The sequence below is a fragment of the Gadus macrocephalus genome, chromosome 21 (assembly GCF_031168955.1).
Source record: "Gadus macrocephalus chromosome 21, ASM3116895v1".
Classification (NCBI taxonomy): Eukaryota; Metazoa; Chordata; class Actinopteri; order Gadiformes; family Gadidae; genus Gadus; species Gadus macrocephalus.
Genome location: NC_082402.1, coordinates 13,248,250 through 13,265,666, shown reverse-complemented (window position 1 = coordinate 13,265,666; position 17,417 = coordinate 13,248,250). Strand labels below are relative to the sequence as shown.

At 44.6% G+C, this 17,417-nt stretch overlaps 2 protein-coding genes across 2 annotated transcripts in view; one reads left to right on the top strand and one right to left on the bottom strand.

Moving 5' to 3' along the window:
* The first annotated feature begins 10,306 nt into the window (after positions 1-10,306).
* Positions 10,307-11,789, top strand: atp5mj (ATP synthase membrane subunit j). The gene is made up of 4 exons (XM_060042223.1): positions 10,307-10,466; positions 11,101-11,224; positions 11,452-11,466; positions 11,668-11,789. The coding sequence occupies exons 1-4, from the start codon at positions 10,374-10,376 to the stop codon at positions 11,679-11,681; spliced, it is 246 nt and encodes an 81-aa protein (XP_059898206.1). The 5' UTR covers positions 10,307-10,373; the 3' UTR covers positions 11,682-11,789.
* Positions 11,790-13,325: 1,536 nt separating this feature from the next.
* lats1 (large tumor suppressor kinase 1) overlaps positions 13,326-17,417 on the bottom strand; it is a 9,193-nt gene continuing 5,101 nt past the window's right edge. Inside the window, exons 5-8 of the mRNA XM_060042219.1 lie at positions 15,894-16,476; positions 15,437-15,619; positions 15,125-15,231; positions 13,326-13,994 (exon numbers count right to left, since the gene is read on the bottom strand). Of these exons, the coding sequence (XP_059898202.1) occupies positions 13,482-13,994; positions 15,125-15,231; positions 15,437-15,619; positions 15,894-16,476 (1,386 nt within the window). The 3' untranslated portion in view covers positions 13,326-13,481. The remainder of the gene's footprint in view (positions 13,995-15,124; positions 15,232-15,436; positions 15,620-15,893; positions 16,477-17,417) is intronic.

Here is a 17,417-nt window from a genome sequence, read left to right as displayed (position 1 = left end):
ATTCAAGGTAGACTCACGGAGGACTACTGGACATAAAGATAAAGCACTCACTGCCCACATCTTTTACTCATCATCTGTCCGTCCCTGTGTACCCCGTAGGGTAACTAACATGATTGACACACCTGGACAACATGATACATTGCACGTACATTATCTAAATCCTTGGGACAGAGTAGTGGAATTGAATTACCCTGGCATTAATATCAATCAAAAGTAATCTTCATATCAGACAAGATTTAGCATTTACATCATAACAATATCTTCATTGCCATCATATTTAATTTCCCATGCATATCTGCATTCAATCAGGGTCTAAATCGACCGTGTTTTCTGTCATTTTTGATGACTGGGACCTGAAGGAATGCCATGTTTTCTCTCACAGGTTTTTGAGCATTTAATTATACAAAAGCTTTTCTCAGCAAAATTGAAGAATGTTAATGTCCTATCTATTGGTTTTTTTTCGTTTAATTCTCAGCGTGGAAAGAAGTGAAAAACTTCTTCTTTCTTCACCAAAACTCCAATGCACACTGTGTCTGTGAATGACAACTAGTGTGCACTCGATGAGAAGACATGCCTGTTGCTGTTCAAGGCCCACCAACGCAAAATCGTGATTGTTTCCGCTCGTCTTCTTAATCTTCTTCTTTCCTTCTTTCAATGAATGGGTTTAGTAAAAGAAAAAATGTTTGTGCAGGGTTGGCTTTGTGAGTAATTGAATTCCTGGGAAAGGGCCTGTGAGCTGTAAGCACAGTGGTCAGAGAATTCTGACGCTCTCTCCACCAGTCTTTCATTCTTGGACCAATCTTTCAATCTTTCATTCTTGAAATTACATTTAGGTTCATGCCACGTTGTCCTTGAACGATGTGATTGATGGTTTGTACATTAGTTTACAGGCCTTCATAAGGATCTGAATAGACATATGGAAATTGTCATGGGACTTGGGAGAAAGTAAATCACACCCAGGCCGATACAACAAGTGTCCCCCAACACCTCGGTATTGGGGAAGACGCGGTTGCAACTAATCGCTGGAAGATCAAGACCAAAGGAACCAGGTGCGGATCACATTCCTGCCAATAGAGAAGGGAGAAATGAACTCGCCACTAAGCAAGTCATTGATAGCCTAGTGGAGTCCATCACTTGGCACCTCAAAGATCCAGATTAAATATGCACACATATGATGTAACCCGAAGAATAATGGTGATGGCCAAACTACCAGGATGTTCAAGGTGCAGGACTGAAACGCAACCCTGCCACGGGCCGCAAAGCAAAGAAGAACCACGTCTGTGGTTCCGCCAGTAGGTGGATACACCACCGACTGGTCTGCTTCTTCGTCTGTGTGGAGGCACCCCATGTGGTGCCGTCAAGACACCGTATCAGCGCGGCACGGCAGGTTGTCTTTGCCTTGGCTGTTTCCAGGTGTTGTCTGAATGACAGTGTTCTGTCAAGTTTCACACCGAGGTATGTGGGGAAGGGCTGGTACTGTAGCCGGGTGTTGTCAACCATGATGTTCATTTCGTTATTGTAGGGATGGAACATTGTTGATACGGTCTTGTCAGCACTGAGCTTGAGGCGCCAGTTCTTCAGGTATGAAGACAGGGTGTTCATGTCTTCAGAGAGGCCCTCCTCTACTGCTTCTCAGGATGGCTTGCTCAGTAGGATGGCCAGATCGTCTGCATAGCCGTACTTCCTTGATTGTCTAGCAGGTAGGTCGTGGATGTAGATGTTGAACAGCATAGGTGCCGGCCCTGAGCCTTGTGGGAGCTTTCTCACTCTACTGCTTTGGCCATTGCTGGTGTGTAGCCAGAAGCTGCGGTTGCTCAGCATCTCCATTATGAAGCTCACAATGTGCTTGTTTGGGATGGTTTCCAGAAGCTTCATGTGTAGTCCGCGTAGCCAGACAGTGTCATATCCAGCTGTGAGGGTCCAGGAAAACGGTGCCGGCCTTCTCTCCTAACTGAAAGCTGTCCTCTATGTCTTGGCATAGAAGGGTCACCTGGTCTGTTGTTGACACACCGCTTCGAAAGCCAGCTTGCTCTTTGGGAAGCTGGGGGTTGATCACTGGGTTGAGACGCGCCAGGATAAGACGTTTGAGGAGCTTGTATGGGACGCAGAGCAGTGAGATGGGCCGGTATCCCTTGGGGTCGCCATTTGGCTTGTTTGGCTTGCGAAGGGCGATCACCTTGGCTCGGCGCCAGATCTTTGGCAGCTTTAAATGTTGGAGACATGTAGAGAGGAAGGCACACAGCCATTCGGTTGCCTTCTTGCCTTGGTGTTTAATGTACTCCGGGTGGATGCTGTCAACACCTGGTGCCTTACCAGTCTTCAGGCGTTGGGTGGCCTGTTCAATTTCTGGTGCTGTGAAATCAGTGAATAGGTTGGAATTGCATCCCTGGACAGCACGTGGACTCTTGCCGATGTTTTTTCTGGCGAAGTCCTTGTCTGCATTTGTGAAGCGGCCATTAATCAGCAGGAGTGACGCGATGGAGTTTGCGGTGATGGGGCACTGTACTGGGGTTATTCATGGTCTGCCACGCCCAACGGCTGGAGTTTGTGAAGTCAATTGATTCCACAGTCTCTGGCCATCGTTGCCTCCGTTTCTCGTTAAGCCTGCAAAATAGATTGTCAGCTGCTTTCTGCATGGGAGCGAAGCAGGTCTTCACATTCAACATCCCAGCAGGGAACGTAGGCTTGCAGCATCTTGCAGTATGTCACGGCCCGGCTCTTGGCCATAACAAATATGGAGACACACCAAGGTTTAAACTGAAAAGTAACCATCATTTATTGACAGACACAAAGTTTAACCAAAAATAATGGGTCTGGAAAGGGAGAGAGCCATGGGCAGACTGCCACCCTCTGATTGGGGTTGATTGGGCAGCTCCGCCCATCCGGAACCACCTGAGAGGAGAGACCTGGGGAGGAGCAGAGGATCTTGCCCAGGTTACCTATAACAGTCAGAGGGCCGTCACACCCCCCCCCCCATAGGAAAAGGGTTCCAATGGAACTCTACTAATCATAGTAACGTTTAATATATCTCATAAAAAATGGATTGAATAAATAAAAAATAAAAAACTGTTGACTAGTTCCTACGCGTCTGCACCCAGCCACTCCTCCAACCTCAGCAGCAGGATCCTGCGAGCGATTTTAGTGGAGAGTAAGAAAGGAGGAAGATAACATGTACAGCACTTTCAACATTAGGCTATTTAGCAGGGTGCTCGGGACAACGCATCTGCCACTACATTGTCCTTCCCTCTAATGTGACGTATGTCCAAAGTATATCCCTGCAAAAATAAAGACCAGCGCACGAGTCTTTGATTCGGACACTTGCGAGTTGTAGGCATCGTTTAGGTTGTTATAGCATTGAGTGGCAGGCCAGCAGCTGCCTTGTTCACTAGTGTGGTGAAGCCTGTCCAGTTTGCTTTGCGGAAGTTCCACCTCTTAGCATCCCTCCCTTGTACTGGTTGGACCAGGGATGGGATGGTGATGAGCAACGGTCGATGGTGTGACCGGGGGAACATGTCAGGGATGTGTCTGTCAGGGAATTGCTGGTTGTTGTGCCATTTTGCAAATGCCAGATCTGGAATGGTGGTGCTGTTCCATCGTGCAGAGTAGAAGGTGTGCGGCACCTTGGGATTGTATAGGAGTGTCGCCTCAGCAGTAGAGGCCAAGTCTACCAGGAAGTCGCCATCAGTGCTGGAGCTACTGTAGCCCCAATCTGTATGATGACTATTGAAGTCTCCAGCGTACACGGCGGGGGCTGGCAGCGATGATGGGCTCAGTCTGCTTGGGGGTGGCTTGTAGATGTTGTCGATGGTTGTGTCTTGCACTTTCATTGGGATCCATTCTACCTCTGCCCTTTCTGAAGATATTCTTATAGCTGACCAGGTCATGTCATTGCGGACAAACGTGGCCATGCCATGGTGTTTATTGGCAATGTATCCGGCCAGGCTATAGCCAGGGACCTTCAGAATGTTCTTGCTTTCAGCATGGGCAGTAGAATCACCATCACGTTGTTTTTGTTGGCTATTTGTTCAAGGACGTTGGTCTTGGCGATGGTGAGGCCTTCAACGTTAAGCTGAAGTAGCTCTAACGCAAGCGCTGCGGTCTGTGGACGTTGTGAAGACATTGGTTTCGCTTAGGAGCATGCAACCTTGCAACTACTCTTAGCTACTTGTAGGGGAGGCCACGTAGAGGCTTTCTTCTTCTCCCCCTACTGGTCTGCGACAGTCTGCTACTAGAATTTCAAGAGAATACAAAGAAAATGCCTTCTAAAAGAATATGCATACTTCTAATTTAAGTGGCATCAAAAGATGGATGGCGACTCCCAAGGTTCAAACGGGGCGTTTTTTTTTTTGTATAAACGCCATTGTGTCCACCATAAGTGGTTCAAGCACAAAACCAATGGCAGCTGGTGTCCCCAAGGTGTGTACTCCCTTCAGGGACTACTCTTTCATTCTCCAGGGGGTACGGGGGTCGGGGGACTGTACTCACATGCAAAATATTCAAATCAGACTCATTCTGCGGCCCATGAGTCAGAAAAACAACCAGGCTTATGTGGATCATGTGAGCTTGGTATCTCTTTTAAAACATTTAAATTATTGATTTTAGAAGGTTTAAGAGTCAAAATCCACCACATTGTTATAACCTGTACGGGGATCTTAACATAAGGGAATCCCAAAGTCAAAGAGTTTCTTGAATTCTGTGATAAGATTTGGAGAACTTGATCTGTTCAGTTGTTCGCACCTCCAGAAGAGGCCTGCTCCTGGAAGTAATTACTAATGAGTCATGACTATCTTCCTTATAGTCATAATGTTTTAGTGTTAGGCTGCTGAACCTAACTGTAGAGATGATTTTGAGAGTTGTAAGGAGAGCGGTAGAGAAAAGAGCAAGACTTTTAAACCAAACAACCCCAAAGAACCTCCTCTCCCTCCCTCCCTCCCTCCCTCCCTCCCTCCCTCCCTCCCTCCCTCCCTCCCTCCCTCCCGTCTTCTGATCCGACCTGAGACACCCTTGACCCTGATCTCTGGCAGCACGGGATCACTTGAGTTGCAGAATTACTGCCTGTAGTATAAATCGGCTGACATCATTTGTGTTTCATTGGGTTGTGGCCATGCTATTGGGACCGATTATTGTTTGGAAATGATCAGATTTGCCTTTCTGTTTCCATCCATGGTATTTAGTGTTTGAACTAAACTATACAAAAGCTATTACACATAAATGAGAAAACTATATATAGGGGTAAGCTTCTGTCTATAGGTGAACCTGTGTTTGTGTACATATATTTCCAGGTTTTTGGGTATATGCTAGGATAACCCCATGCACTGACTGAACTGATGGGGTTATTGTTAATTCAAGTCTCTACTCTCTTCCTCCAATGTCCTCTATTTTTTATCAGACACAATCTATTTCGGTTCACTTTCTTCATAGCTTTTGAAATAACCAATTCTGTTAAAAAATAGAACAAAAGGAAAGAAAAAAGAAATAAGGAAAACTTGAAGAATTTGAACAGCCCACAGAAATAGACAAAATGAATCTGTGCTCTGATCATTCAGTGCCTCTCAATCGACCGTCAGCATTGAGAATCCCAATCCTCTGATTTGAGTTGAAGGGCAAAGTACTTTCAGTCAAGCCTTCTTTTGAAAGCCATATACTGTGTTTAAAAAAGATATGAAAACATCAGAGAGAATGCGTGTGTGTGTGTGTGTGCTTGTGTGTTAATGTGTGTGTGTGAGTGTGTGTGTGTGTGTGTGTGTGTGTGTGTGTGTGTGTGTGTGTGTGTGTGTGTGTGTGTGTGTGTGTGTGTGTGTGTGTGTGTGTGTGTGTCAGCGAGGACAAAAAACAGGGTTAAGAGAATAGCGTTTACTTCTCACCCAAACATCAAGGTTATGATACAGAACCTTTGTGCGTCAATGGTGACCTTAATAGTGTATAGAGTTCCCTTACCTGTATTTATTAATTCCACAAATTAATTTGGATTTCTGAAGAAGACCGAAGTTTATAAGCAAACCTTATATATAATGTAATGAGATTGGATTATGGAACCATGCAAATTCTTTAACCGTTCAAATTATATTGCATTTATTTTGACGTCCTATAACAGGAAAGTAAAACCTGGGATCCATCATTCCAAAAGCTCTTCCCAGGATCACACAATAGCCTCCTGAGCATTTTGAACTCAATATTTGAATCATTGGCAAATAGATCAGTATCACTGGTGGACAGGTCAAGAGCATTTCCTCAAGTCATCGTGTTTTGATAATTACTTTATTTTAAAATTTGATTGTCATTAAATACGCTTTACCTCAAGTTTGACTACTAGACTTTGATTACATTATGGTTTTTTTCACGTCCGATTTATTTGTCAGGGACAGTACATTCACAGTAAATATTTTTAGAACATACAAGAGGCTAACGGACATCCGCAGGTCAACAACATAGCATTTACAACAAAGTAAAAAATGAACAACAAAAAACAGTACATTATTTTAGGAAATAACTGCAGTACAGCATCATTAAAAATAAGTTGCAAATTGCATCAGTAAATGCAATGTCCGATCGAAAAGATTGAGGTGATACACCCAGGAGCTGGGTATGGGTACAGCCCTGTTGTTTCCAGAGAGATGTATGAGTCAAATATCATACTCTTGATCGTTTTTCTGTGAGAGGCAGGAAAAGGTGGAAACCTTGAGAGGGAGTCACAGAGAATGGTCAAATCGATAAGAACGGTTTCTATTGGTCAAGATTTGCAAGCACAGCCCATTCAATACAGTTGTTCCATTTTATGTGTATATCAACGTAGACAGGGCGAATCATATCACTTTTTGAAATATTTCAGTTATCATGATATATGTTCCTGTCTATTTGTTTCCACATGAAACGATATGTGTTCATGCAGCAGAACATTCTAAGTGATCGGCTGTCACATTTAGATTTTTGAATTTAGCTTTGTTTGCATCATTCATTTCACAAAAAGGAAATTAATTAAAAGTCTACAGAGTGAAACCTCTGCGGTGATCGATAAGCATAGCAGCATGTCACCTTAAAGGGATGTCTCTCTCTCTTTCTTTCTCTGTCTCTTTCTCTCTCTATTTCTCTGTGCTTCTCTCTCTCCATAAAAATGTGTCTATATGTGGCCCAGGATTCTAGGTGGAAATCTTTGAACTTCATAATTTGTGAATCAATATTGGCAATATATAAAAGCGGGGAAAATAAAGTTTAGAATGATCAGAATCAAAAGTCTCTTCATTTGTTGCTTTTCTAAAAGCCAAAAAGAGAATTTTACAAAATATTCAGTTCACACCACCATGGTGCTACAATGAGAACACACGTCGCTAATGACAATTTAACCTTCAGCAGAACCTTTGCTTGAAAAGCCATATATTGTTTTGTTGAGACTCAATACCATTATTTTATGACGCATCAACTATTTGTATTTTATTTGTATCGATTGAATTATTTATTGTCGTTCCCTCTTACCTAAATTGATGATGATCGGTAATAGATACAGAAAGGAAGATCCATCCATCCTCTTTACAGCTCCTGTTGATGCTTTGCCCTGTTGCTCAAGCCCTCTGGGCTTTGTGTCACAGCAACATAAAGCCGCCTTTCACATCATAGGATACGGTTTAATATACCCACATTATCGAAGGCACATTTTACTACTATTACTGTGTGTGTGTGTGTGTGTGTGTGTGTTCGTGCGTGTGTGTGTGTGCTTCTGTCTGTGCGTGTGTGTGTGTGTGTATGTTTGTGTGTTCATGTATGTGCCTGTGTTTTTGCGTGTTAGATTGCCAGTCTTTAACCTGAATTGAACCAACTCAAAAATGCACTTTATGAGAAACTCCTCACCTCTTACCATTCGATTATGCTGGACTCAGAGAAACCAACCTTTCAGTTTTATAACAGCCGGTAGGTTTCATGTATTCAGTCCAATTGCATCTGAAGATATAATAGAGGGGTGGACATAACATGACATATTCTGCCAACTCAATCAAAAGGCGGAAAAAGACAAAGTAGCTTATAAAGCAAAGTGTCTCCCATGAAATGAATCCTTAACTTCAATGGATTTCTATGAAATAGCTATTGATGTGTGTCTACAGCCATAATCAGGAGTTTTATTGATGGCGCCAAGGTGAATCCAGTCAGAGGAGTGTCAAGAGAGTGTCAAGGAGAGCCAAAGCCACTGCGTCATGCTATCGATTTTCTATTGCTGTGAGGTTGAATAGGCAGTGTCTTTCATCCACTAGTTATTGTGTTTATGCATGATTGTATCGTCCTTCACGTGTGTGTGTGTGTGTGTGTGTGTGTGTGTGTGTGTGTGTGTGTGTGTGTGTGTGTGTGTGTGTGTGTGTATCTGTGTGTGTGTGTGTGTGTCAGTGTCTGTGTACGTGTTTCTACAGAAAATGTCTCAGTGTTCAAGAGCATATTCATCAATCCAACAATGCATTTTGGTAAAAAATTGGTAAAATTGCAAATAAAAAAAAAAGCTCAGAGTGGAGGAGGCCTCGGGAAAGACCCAGGACTAGGTGGAGGGATTATATCTCCACACTGGCCTGGGAATGCCTCAGGATCCCCTGTCAAAGCTGGTCAATGCGGTCCAGGAAAGGGAAGTCTGGGGTCCCCTGCTAGAGCTGCTTCCCCCGCGACCCCATGGTTGAAGATGAATGAATGAATGTAAAAAAGGTTCTGGATGGCTCCGGTTTAGCCCCTTTAAGTGGTCTGCAGTTGGTCCCAACAACATGGAAGTCAAGTTCCATCATAAACCTGTTGAAGATTCGTCACTTCAATTTCATATAGCCCTTAATCACAGGTAGAGTCTCAAAGGGCTTACCAGGCCCTACATTTATGACACCCCACTAAATAGGCCCCCAGAGGACAAGAAAAACTAATAATTTAGTGACTCCACAAACACGAGTCAATATAATCAGATGCTCCATGGCACAAAATACCAACCAAACACAGGCAAATATACCCAACGTGTAGATGTAGGCCACACACACACACACACACACACACACACACACACACACACACACACACACACACACACACACACACACGTACACAAACACAGGCGCTTACAGGCACTTGTGCCAGTACACAAACATGCACACACTGGCACACTGGCACACACACACACACACACACACACACACACACACACACACACACACACACACACACACACACACACACACACACACACACACACACACACACACACACACCAGCTGCTAGAGTGACAGTGTTGAAGTTATAGGCCTGTGTGTGCCAGGATGTGCGACAAGCTTCCCACAGTTATTTATCGCCAGAGGGAGGAATGCTGCGATGGTCGGCGCAGCCCCCACCCACTGCGTTGTTCAGCACACACACGTGGAATACCAGGACACTGCGATTACCAATGCACCGCTGGACATGCGCTTTGTCTATAGGTAGATCGATAGATAGGGCCTTGATAGATAGATAGATAGACACACACACACACACACACACACACACACACACACACACACACACACACACACAAACATGTTATAAAATTATCCATTTCCATTCTTGTTTTTAACTTTTATTAACTTATATTAGAAGTGTTTTCTCCACTCAGAACTAAATTGTTAATCAAATTGCCTTGATCTAGACCTATTGGAAACAAGAGTGTGCCATAGAGTACCATATTAAGCGCTATATCAATTTCATTTATTATTATTTATTATTATTATTATTATGTTTTACTATTTTGTCATAGAATTCTTTATGATTCCTTAGAATGTTTTGTTTCGAGGGCAACTTAATCAGAGACCTTAGCCCATCTAAAGATTATTTTTAAGTGATGAGTTATCAACCTCTAAACTTCAGACTCCCATTTTCTCCCTTCTTCTGAAAAGACACTTGCACACATCACGTCAGTCTTCTCAAGATGTTGACTGTGCTTTGCTGTTCTCTTGTGGAGATTAGAAAAACGACATCTCTTCTGTTCTATCATTTCTAAAATATTTTCACTTAGGATATAAATGTGCCTTTTACTGATGAAACAATAGTAGGCCTACTACTTAAACCTACTTAAAGCCTGTTGACGTATATCTTGTACTTTAATCACATTAACGTTTTCAGTGGAAATTAATGAAGATCAAAATATTTTTCTCCAACCTTCTAATGAACGACTATGCGCATACTCACTCACAGCCACTCAATTACACTTTGATATAAATCTGATAAAGGCTAGATATACAGGCAGGTGTTGACATCACGAAATATTAATATTAAGTGAATCTTACGATTCACATGCCCGGCCAGAAGATGGTGACAACCGTGACAACCGTGACAACCCCTCCTCGAGCAAAGACAGCAGCCCAGAAAAATAGCGTTTCCGGAGGCACCGGATGTTACGACACACGACTTTGACTTCCAGTCTGCTGCAGCATTTCCCCACCAGCTCTACTGACCTTCCTCCTGCAGTTAAGCCAACTCAAAAAGTATGTATGTTTTTATTGGTGACACGTTATTTGGAAAGCACATAAGCTGTAACGTAGACAAATATTTAAAATAAATGACATACGAAGCTAGTGGTTTTCTATTCCGCAAGAAGGGCACCTGCATTGCTAGCTAGTAGAGGTTAGCCGAGGCTAGGCTACCGGGGCGCTTAATGATAGATTTGTATGCATGTCATAATCCGTCTGCTTTATTCTTTAATAATCATAGATTTGTATCAAAGTTGGGAAATTATAAATTACCTTTCAATGTCACCACCCAGCTTAACTCTCTAGGCACCGGCCTCTCCTAGTACCTGTAGTCGTCCTGTCAGCCTTACCTATATCTACCGTCTCACCTACAGTCCAGTCATGTCACTGCATCTCTAAAGGTTGCTGAGACAGATTTGTATATACACTTCATACCCACAACTCTTAGACAAACATTTTGAGTACAAGTAAAACGGTTGCAACTGCTGTCTAGTCGGATGCTCTCTGCAGTACTGGAAAGGTCAGAACCCAATGACTAGGGTCCACGATCCCCTGCCCATGGCATGAGATAGATTTGACCATTCGGCGTGGAGATTATAAACAATATTTAGACTCGGCCATGCATAATGTTGGTTGTTCTCACCTACAGATGGCAGGCCGTATGTTCGCAAACTGGTGGTCCAAGATGGGCCCATACTACACAAAGGCATACCAGGAGATGTGGGTGGGAATGGGCCTCATGACATTCGCATACTACAAAATCTCTTATGGCGGTGAGTTCCAGAATTCAGTTTGAGGTGGTCTGTGTTAAATCCCTTGTTCCCCTGACCTTTGCTTAATAGAGAACATGGATTTACAATCGAATATACCAATGGTCAATTCTAGATTAAAGAATTGCACAGTAGCACTGGGAACTAGACAAACCTGTGTTTACCTTGGAGAACTAGACCCTCTTGGCTGTGATTTTGTCTTAATTATTGCATCTTTTTTCTTATTACAGGAAAGAAGGCTGTTAGTAAGTAAACTACCCTATTTATATCCATGCATGGCGTATGTTCAGATTTCTGTTATATTTCCCATTTTGGATGTAGTATTAAATGTCTTGAATATAAACTCAATTGTTTTAATTCAAAAGTATACATTTTATAGTTTACAAATGATGAGCTTCATATGATTGGTCTGTAACCATCCCTGTTTATTTGTTCAACCTTTACAGAGCCTGCCCACTAAGGCTTTCCAATGTAATGAACCATCCATCTGGCTGTGAAGACTTCCCCCACTGCTCAATTCCCACCTAATGTTTATTTCAGACAAATAAAGTTCTTTGTCAACATGAAAGTGGTGTACGTTTTTGCCTTTTATAATTCATATACACTAATGAGATCAAATTTAATTTCCTTTGTTTGATCTTCTAGATACTGTTGCTTGGATAAACAATAGGCCCTAGGAAAACAACTGGGATGTCCATGAAGGCACAATGGCCATACTAACAAAGGCAGTGATAATGTGTGCATTATGATGCACAGTATAATTTATGCCAAAGTGTTGAACTTTTGGGGGATGGTGTTTGGACATACCGTACTGTATTTACTCCATCTTTCATTCCTATAGTTTACCAGGTAAATTACAAATTCGATCATTCAAGAAAGACTTCATTTATTTTTTCCATCATTTATTCATCACCCTCTTCCACACAGCTCTCGTACACATATTTCCACTTGTACATGACATGAAGCCCTTGGCCATAACATTGCAGAGCTACTTTCAGATATCCCTTCCTAAGTACCAAAGCACCACACTTTACTAGACGCCTTACGTAGTAGTAAGAAGTACATGAGCGCTCAGTCCTAAATTGCAAGTTCACCAAACCAACCTTCTAACTCCCATGCATCTACACATTTCTCAAGCCTTTATATTTCTAACACGTATCTCACGCAGTCTCCAGCAAGTGGCTAAAGAAAAGAAAGCATATCTAATCCAAATGTTGATGCTCTGGAATTAATTTCCTAATCCAACAGTGTGGTGTTCATGCGCAAGTGAGGATATGTTTTGTTTTGACAATTTGTAAAAAAAAAAAAGTGTGCTTCTGGTAAGTGGAAAGTTGCTACATGGATTTAAAAAATATAAAAACAGCCCCCAGATATCCTATTGGTACACAATATGAAGTAGAATGAAATATTAACATCAAATAATGGTGTATTTTGTCCTTAACTGAGGCTGGTGCAGTGAGACACTAAAGAGGGCCTGCCCTACAAAGGAAACAATAAATCTATTTACATTAACTGTATACAAACATCATTTATAAATACATTAAGTATAAATTAGAAATAAAAATAAAACAAGTTTCTAGTTCAACTATCTAAAGTCTCATTATTTAGAATGCCATTGAGATTATTATTATTCCCCCCACCCAAAGGTATTTGGTCAAAGACAGTAGGAGATCAAAAAGGCAAGGCTATGGAGAATTAAAGTGTTATTTATCCCTGAAAAGATTCTACAAGTCCTAGCGCTACATCCCACTATTGCAACAGTCTTGAAAAATAAATTAAAAAGACAATTTTCAAATACAGCAGATTCCACTAAATAAACCCAACTAGATTCACCCATACTTTAACACAGCATCTAAAACAAAAGAATCACTAGGTACCGTTTGTTGAATAAATTAAGGCTTGGGAAAGGGAAACACGTTTCTTATAAGAGCGTATTTTCTGTGTTCACTTCAACCCTGTGTGGACAACACACAGGATGACCCCCTGGGCTCCCCACCAAGGTTTCATGTGCATTCTCCGAAAAAGTCTGTTCAAAAGGAGCTTTCTTATGCGCCATGTTTTTAATGCTAAAAAGTAACACACACACACACACACACACACACACACACACACACACACACACACACACACACACACACACACACACACACACACACACACACACACACACACACACACACACACACACACACACACACACACACACACACACACAGCGAGGGGGTTACAGAAGAGACGCCCCCCCCCTCATGCCACAGTGCTACACGTACACCAGATCCTGTCCCCCCGGACTGCCTCCCTCCTGGCCCCCCTCTCCCTGCGGCGGCGGCGGCTCCTCCCCCTCTGGGTCGGAGCCCTCGGCGACCCCGTACTCCTCGCCCTCGATGGGCTTGGGGCAGCCGTTGTCGTCGAAGAAGCGGCGGAAGGTGAACTCGTAGAAGGCGTGCTCCGGGTGCTTGCCGTTGCGGAACCAGCCGGCCAGCGTGTCGTTGTGGTCGCTGCTGCCGCCGCTCCACAGCTTGTCGGGGTCCACCGGGTCGAAGTTGGACGTGTCGGTGCAGTGGGCGATGGTGGGCACGTAGGGCGCCTGCTGCTGCCGCAGGTCGCTGCTGAAGTCCACCGAGGCCAAGAAGGCCTGCTCCTTGATCTCGTCGGCGCCGTTCTTGCCCAGCCGGTCCTCGGGGCCGCGGCACAGCTTGACGATGAGGTCCGAGGCCTCGGCGCTCAGCTGGGCCTGGGCCGGGATGAGCAGCGCGCTCTGCCAGTTGATGACCTGGGGAGAGGGGACAGGGTCACCATAGTGCAGCGGCCACCCAACCGAACGCTGTATTACTGACCACAGGTCGGTCCCGTTGGTGAAGACGGATAATCAGATCAGCCTCGCCGCAAAGTTTGTGCAACATTCATCATTCAAACGTTTGTTTTTTTACTTTTTGCAATACATGTTCAATAAAACGTATGAAAAGGAGACATATTTTGGTGTTTTCCCAACAAGTAAACATAGTAAATGAGAAATGAGTTTTTGAAGCTGTTTGCTGGATGTAGCTTTTAGGAAAATAATCTCGCCCACCGCTATTCCCCTCTGTTTCAGTCCCAGAATGTGCAGTTTCTGGTGTCTGCAGCTTGAATGCAAATGAGCTGCTGCCCATTGACCAATGAGCTGTCAGATTGAACCACAGCATGGAAGAGAAGGGATTGTTGCCGTTTGCGGACTCCTGGAGCTCTATATCTATATTATATAATCATAATATTATATAGGTATTTATATTATATTATATTTAATATCACGGCCAAAAGCTATTTGTGCCTCGGATGATATTATGAATCATTAAGACTGCAGCTGAAGTCTCTGGTACTTCCACAACAAGTAAAGACTCGTGGGGGTTATCCCCGCCATGGTTGAGAAGAATTGGGGGAAAGGAACTTAGCCCTTGACTCTCTGAAGTCCATATTGAACTGCGACATGGAGGAGAAAGGGATTGTACTCAGGGAGCTGAGCTGCTGGACTGCCGCCGAGCTCCCGCCGCCGGTGCTGCTCGTCCGCTGGTCCACAAAATCTTAGCAATGCTCTGATTGGAGGGGGGTGGGGAAGTGGGCGGTAACATTCAAATTTGCCCCATTCCTTCGTAGGAGGGGGCACCGAAACTGACTCGCTCGTTTGGTAACTGTCGGTGGGATACTTTATTTTTTCAAAGTTTGCATGCGTGTGGGAGCACCAGAGACCCAAAACAACACCCCAAATCCCAGGAAAAGTGTTGTTTTCATAATATGTCCCCTTTAAATGCACATTCCAATTTTATCCATGTACCATGAAGGGTGAGCAATGCTCTCTTCCCTTCAGTAAGTACATGTGTGCCATGCCAAATTCTCATCAGGATTTTCAATAGGGCTATTTCTACATACCTTCAGCTGGGTTTCAAGAGGTGTGGTGGCCAGGAATGGTGGTTGCCCCACCACCATTTCATAGAGTATGACGCCCACACTCCACCAGTCACACAGCTGGGTGTAACCTAAAAACAAAACAATGGTCCACACAGAAAGAGTTACACCAACCAGATAAGGAACATAAAAGGCATTTATCTCAAGTATTTATAAAGAATGCAAAAAAGGACAGAAGCATGAATCCCATGCACTCTTTCCCTATACGAAGAGACCCTCTTTTAAACCCCCCGTGGGTTAAACCCCCCCCCCCATGGGCGTGTTGCAGGGCCGTACCTATCCGGAGCAGCACCTCGGGGGCGATGTAGTTGGGCGTGCCCACCAGCGAGTGGGCCAGGCAGCGCTGGTGCTGCCGGGCCTTCCGGCGCTCCAGAGGCTTCAGGCGGTCGGCGCAGCGGCAGTTGGCCGGGTCCTCCCAGTCCTTGCTGAAGTCCATGCTGTCCTGTCGGACGTGGTCCCCTGGAGGAAGGAAGGGGAAAGCATCGCAGAGCATCTGGTTAGACCTGGGGGCCGCATCGGACAGGTGGTCCTCCCGTTTGATTGACCTCCACCCATCGTTCAATGCCCGCCTTGTGTTTGGCTATTGCTACAGTTCATTAGACCGGGATAATAATAAAGGTGCAGGAAAACAATTGATGAAATAATGGTCTGACTATCCAGCAATACTTGCCATCCCGCCTGCTGGGGTTTGGAAAAACCTAAATCCAACCAGGTAAAAGGACAAAGCGCTCACCACTCTGGTAGTACTTGGAGTCGTGCGTCCAGCGGAAGCCGGTGCAGAGGCCGAAGTCGGTGAGCTTGATGTGGCCGTCGCGGTCGATCAGGATGTTGTCGGGCTTGATGTCGCGGTGGATGAAGCCCATCTTGTGCACGCTCTCCACGGCGCAGGTGAGCTCGGCGATGTAGAAGCGCGCCAGCTCCTCCTTGAAGATGCCCAGGCGGATCAGCAGGCTCATCATGTCGCCGCCGGGGATGTAGTCCATGACAAAGTACAGGTTGTCCCGGTCCTGGAAGGAGTAGTAGAGGCGCACCACCCACTCGTTGTCCGCCTCCGCCAGGATGTCGCGCTCCGCCTTGACGTGGGCCACCTGGTTGCGCAGCAGCACGTCCTTTTTGCGCAGCGTCTTCATGGCGTACAGCGTGCCTGCGTCCTCCTTGCGCGCCAGGCACACCTCGCCGAAGGCGCCGATGCCCAGGGTCTTGATGCGCTTGAACATGGACTTGTCCATCTTGGCGCGCTTCAGGCGGATGTAGTTGGACTCCTTCTGGCTCAGCATCATGCGCATCTGCTCCTGGGCGTCTTGGGACAGGCCCACCTGGACGGAGGAGAAGGGTTAGGGCCGGGGTCTGGAGGGCAGTCAGCAGACACGGGGACAGACATGAATGCAGTGTAGGGCGGCTTCTCGGGCACATGTAGTAAAACGCTACGGTGAGGGTTTGATTTGCGGATGTGTGGAGCTCGTTCTGGAAAGCCACTGATTTTGTCCGAGAAAGAGCCCGACCGATATATCGGCAGGCCGATATTATCGGCCGATATTAGGCATTTTTCAAACTATTCGGTATCGGCATTTATAATGGCCGATAAATGAATATAAAAAAAAAAAGAAAAAAAAAAGTCTGTCCACCAGAGGGCGCTCTAACGCCCAAACCCGGTGATTCAGCCAGAGTTAGGCAGAGTGAATGACGGAGATCGACGGTGATCATCGGTGTTGTTCATGTGTGCAAGTGTGTTCATGGTAAGTTGGCAACTGTCACGAGACATACATTGCTTGAATAACAATTAAAAGAACATCCCCATCAATTCTCTAAAGTCGATAAGCATGACTTAATTCATGACTACCATGTCCAGTTTTGCTGTTACGTGTTAGCTGAGAGTGAAAAGGATTTAAAGGATAACTTCAAATAACCAATGTTGGGGAAATTGGTTTGTTTTGTTGCGCGTTTATGGATTTTTTTTAAATATAAATATCGGCCGATATATCGGCATATCGGTTTTTTAAATCACAAAATATTCGTATCGGTATCGGCCTTAAAAATTCTATATCGGTCGGGCTCCTGGGCAACTATAGTATGGCGCTACAGGTTGATGTGTGGAGCTCAGTCTGACCAGTGGTTTAGGTTGATGACCGCCTCCGAGGGCTGGTTATACTTCTCAGTATATAACACCACGGTGCGGTTTCATATACAACTCCTCTCATTGTGAAGCTATTTACACAACAACGCTAATAAAAAAAGTATTACAAAGTTGCCGTGGGTG

Bases quoted from the DNA above. Each gene is read 5' to 3' on its own strand.
- atp5mj (XM_060042223.1), top strand. From the start codon at position 10,374: ATGTTACGACACACGACTTTGACTTCCAGTCTGCTGCAGCATTTCCCC. The intron at 10,467-11,100 runs GTATGTATGTTT...TCTCACCTACAG, and splicing joins CAGTTAAGCCAACTCAAAAA to ATGGCAGGCCGTATGTTCGC.